Below are 3,421 nucleotides of genomic sequence, written 5' to 3' on the forward strand. Positions count from 1 at the left end.
GCGTGTTCCCGCTCTGGTGGCACAATGCCCGCCCCAACCTTGGCATACCAATGGCAGCGCGGACACCTCGCATCCCCCGGCACCAGGCACCGCGCCACCACCGCACCGCGACCGGTCGGCCGGCCTCACCACAGGAGCTGCCTGCAACTCCGCCCGTCCGCTCTCCGGCGATGTTCAGCCTTGCAGGAGGCCGCCGCCCGGATCGAGACGCGCGATGTGCCACAGGATGGCGACGGACTCGAAGACGCAGCCCTCCTCTGTCTGCAGCGCGGGGTAGCGGCCGCACTGACCAAAATTACAGCGGCACCTCCTCCATCCCGTTCTCGCGGCCAAACCATCACGGCTTGAGCGCCACTGGCATGTTGGCGAGGGCCACCGCCACCAGAACACTCGTGCGTGCACGCGTCCTCAAAGGTTCACACCGCTTCACAGCGTGAGCGACACGGTGTGTGTGTGTGTGTGTGTGTGTTAGCTCCTACACATGCAGAGGACATGCACGGCAAAAAAACAAGCCAATAAGAAAAAAAGAGCTTCAAGATGCAATGAGACGGCAAATCAACACGAATCACAGCCAGGCGGAGGAACAGAAATGCATTGGAATGACAAACACGGAGCGCGAGGAATACGCACAGTCGACAAAAAAACAAAAAAACAAAAAAAAACACAAACCCCGTAAAGTGAAGCCGAAGCGTGGACACGTCCACCGAGCAGTGGAGACGCGCAGCAGCAGCAATTGGGACGACCAGCACACACACATATGCTCTCCTCCTTCCCTTTGAGCACAGTCAAAGAAAGAATGATATCTCCCACAAAAAACAAACAGAAAAACAATATAAAACAAAAATCAGTTCCATGTCTTCCGCAGGAATGGTGGCAGTACAAAGCGGAAGTTGTAGTTGCTTTACAAAAGGAGCGTCGAGGCGCAGTTAATGTGTGTGGGTATGTTGCATTATGACCGTGTTATACATCTTGACTGCGTGGTTCCACAGTCCACGGATACATACATATATATATACACATATATGCACATTATTGTCCCACCACATATTTTTAGTGCCCAGTCGCTGCTGCTGCTCAGAGAGGCGTCATCACCACGGCGGCGGCCACGGCGAGAATCGCAAGGGAACTGAGACCAACAGCCGCAACTGAAGTGTCTGCATGGTTTGGATCCTTCACCAGTGGCAGGGCAACGACTGGTATTGGAAGGGCCCAGGTGTTACGGAAGGCTGTGCATACATCGGTGTATTTGGGGCACCTGATGCTCCCCCCGCTCCATTTGCCCCCTGACGGCGCAACCGTCTCGCCCTCATTGCAGTCGTGCCACGTGTCGTCGCCAAGGAACTGCACCCTCAGCTTACTCCCACTGCACTGCGTGTTCACGCACACATCGCCAATCTCTTGGTAATCATAAAGAAGCCCCTCCCCCTTTACGCACCGTGAGCTCGAGCCAATGAAGCTTCCAAGGAACTCATTAGGGTCACCGTTTAGACACTCATACGCCGCACGCTCAACAACAAACGGACAAAAATCCATATACTTCGATTCACCTCTAAGTGTGGGGTCATCAAAGTACTGAAACTGGGGTGGAAGGGGCTTGTAGTGATACTTTAGGTCACACGTCCCCAGAGAAAGACGATCATACGTGCAGAGCAGTCCTTGTGTATTCGACGGCTGTTTACAGAACAACTCAGGATAGTCGGTGTGGCCGTTGGTGAAGCACCTATTTTCCAGCAGCCCGCAACCAGAGTTGTTGCCCCACCGCAACGACTCCGCCATGTCGTAGTTAGCCTTGTACACACCCATGTCCTCAAATGCAGCAAGCGTGAATGCCGAGTAATAAGCGATCCGGCTCCCAGGACTCATCAACTCGTCCCGTGCACTGAGTTCCTCCCAGTGCTGCAGACTAGCTCCTCCCCCACCCCCGTCCTCCAGCTCCATGCCCTCAAGTGTGGGGCAGTTGTGGTACTTCCTCGCCAGCTCCTTCACCTTCGGTGAGGAAATTACCCACACATATTCTTTCCCTCGCACATTAGGGATCTGGGAGACCATCTTGAACCACCAAAAACGATCGCTCAAAAAACCAAGAGCGTGCCCAATCTCGTGCACTGCAGTACCAACGTCTGCATGAGTGGCCTTTATGTACTTGGGGTTGAAGTTCACGACGCCAGCGTATGGACGTCCGTCCTCCAAAGTGGCGCAGTAAGACGCCCATGCAACGCTCCCCTCACTCACAAGAGTGTCGACGTAAAGGACCATGTCGGCGCCGCTCACGCCGATCGTGTGGTGCCAGGCAGGGATGGTGAAATCGCTGCACGCCCCTATACCATCATTTGGTATGGGGATGGGACCCCTCACAGGCCTCACAGACAGACGATCGGTGTGCATCTTAATTGCACTCGGGAGGAGTTGCTTCAAAACAATGTCCTTCTTCGCCTCCGTCAACACCATGTCCTCTGTGCATTCCTGCCAGTCGCCATCGACGAGACGCAAAACCCTCCCTGGGAGGCAGTGCTTCCACTGATCGTCCATATCCTTCGCAGACACTTTGATGCGGATCGGGGCCCACTCACTCCCCACGCCTTGTGCGGCGACGGTGTACGCCTGCATCTCGCCCTGTCCTCTGCGCGGCACGTCACGCACCACCGCAGTCGCCGGCGGCCACCTCCCCATCATCTCGTCAAACCCGCAGCGGTGCTTCCGGGTGGAATCGATAGCGAGGCACCCAGCGGCGCAACACACCAACAACAGCAAAAACACCGCCAGTGATAGAAACGGCATGCTGCGGGGTGGCTGGCACATCGCCCGAAGAAACTGCCTGTGTTGCTTCCGTTTGAACATCAGCAGCGGCATTATTGGTGGTGGCAGTAGTAGCAGTAGTAGTGGTGGCGCAGACCTTTTCCGCGGGACAAAAAACAAAAAAGGAATACAACGATAGTCAACGCCGGCGTCCACAGTTGGGCACCCCGCAAAAAAACAGCGACAATCCAAAACTGAGGCCGCACCGACAAACGCGTGGACTGCACGATCGCACACTCGCCGCTGCCCGAAGAAACACCCACACGCACCCGCACCCGCACGGAGAGTCCGCAGTGTGGGACGCACCCGCATAAATCAAAAATAATAATAAACAAATTCATAACCACCTCGCTTACCGTCTCCCCCGCCCAGCCCCTTCAAACCCCGCCAGCAGCAACACGCAGTGCGCATGCCGGCGGGACCTCCCATCACGGCCCCCACCTCCCTCAGCGCACTAAAGCAGGAGTGCGGCGCAACGTCAAAATTGAAAAAAAAACAATAAAAACAATACAAAATAAACGGTAGCACGCAGCACCACCACAAGAAGACACACGCAGCAGATGCCTTCCCTCTGCGGCCACAAAAAACAAACTCTCGCAGCGAGACCACCGCCACCAACAAACCC

At 55.5% G+C, this 3,421-nt stretch overlaps 3 protein-coding genes across 3 annotated transcripts in view, besides 3 other annotated features; 1 reads left to right on the forward strand and 2 right to left on the reverse strand.

Moving 5' to 3' along the window:
- TraAM80_08704 (uncharacterized protein) lies at positions 1-437 on the forward strand (the record flags this gene model as incomplete). Its single annotated transcript, XM_029385440.1, has 1 exon — positions 1-437. A coding segment is annotated over one exon (437 nt), but the record flags the coding sequence as incomplete, so codon positions are not given.
- A 200-nt stretch (positions 438-637) lies between these two features.
- Positions 638-668: a microsatellite.
- Positions 669-996: 328 nt separating this feature from the next.
- Positions 997-1,024: a microsatellite.
- A 50-nt stretch (positions 1,025-1,074) lies between these two features.
- Positions 1,075-2,838, reverse strand: TraAM80_08705 (leishmanolysin; the record flags this gene model as incomplete). The annotated part of the gene is made up of 1 exon (XM_029385441.1): positions 1,075-2,838. One exon carries the CDS (start codon positions 2,836-2,838, stop codon positions 1,075-1,077), a length of 1,764 nt encoding a protein of 587 aa, XP_029234688.1.
- Positions 2,839-2,855: 17 nt separating this feature from the next.
- Positions 2,856-2,884: a microsatellite.
- Positions 2,885-3,111: 227 nt separating this feature from the next.
- The window catches only part of TraAM80_08706 (leishmanolysin), a gene marked incomplete at both ends in the record, with an annotated part of 888 nt that continues 578 nt past the window's right edge, over positions 3,112-3,421 (reverse strand). Inside the window, one exon of the mRNA XM_029385442.1 lies at positions 3,112-3,421. This exon is cut by the window's right edge and continues 578 nt beyond it. Coding sequence (XP_029234689.1) covers positions 3,112-3,421 — 310 coding nt within the window.

Source organism: Trypanosoma rangeli (genome assembly GCF_003719475.1).
Source record: "Trypanosoma rangeli strain AM80 chromosome Unknown Tra_15.4_contig_00452, whole genome shotgun sequence".
In the NCBI taxonomy this organism is placed as follows: Eukaryota; Euglenozoa; class Kinetoplastea; order Trypanosomatida; family Trypanosomatidae; genus Trypanosoma; species Trypanosoma rangeli.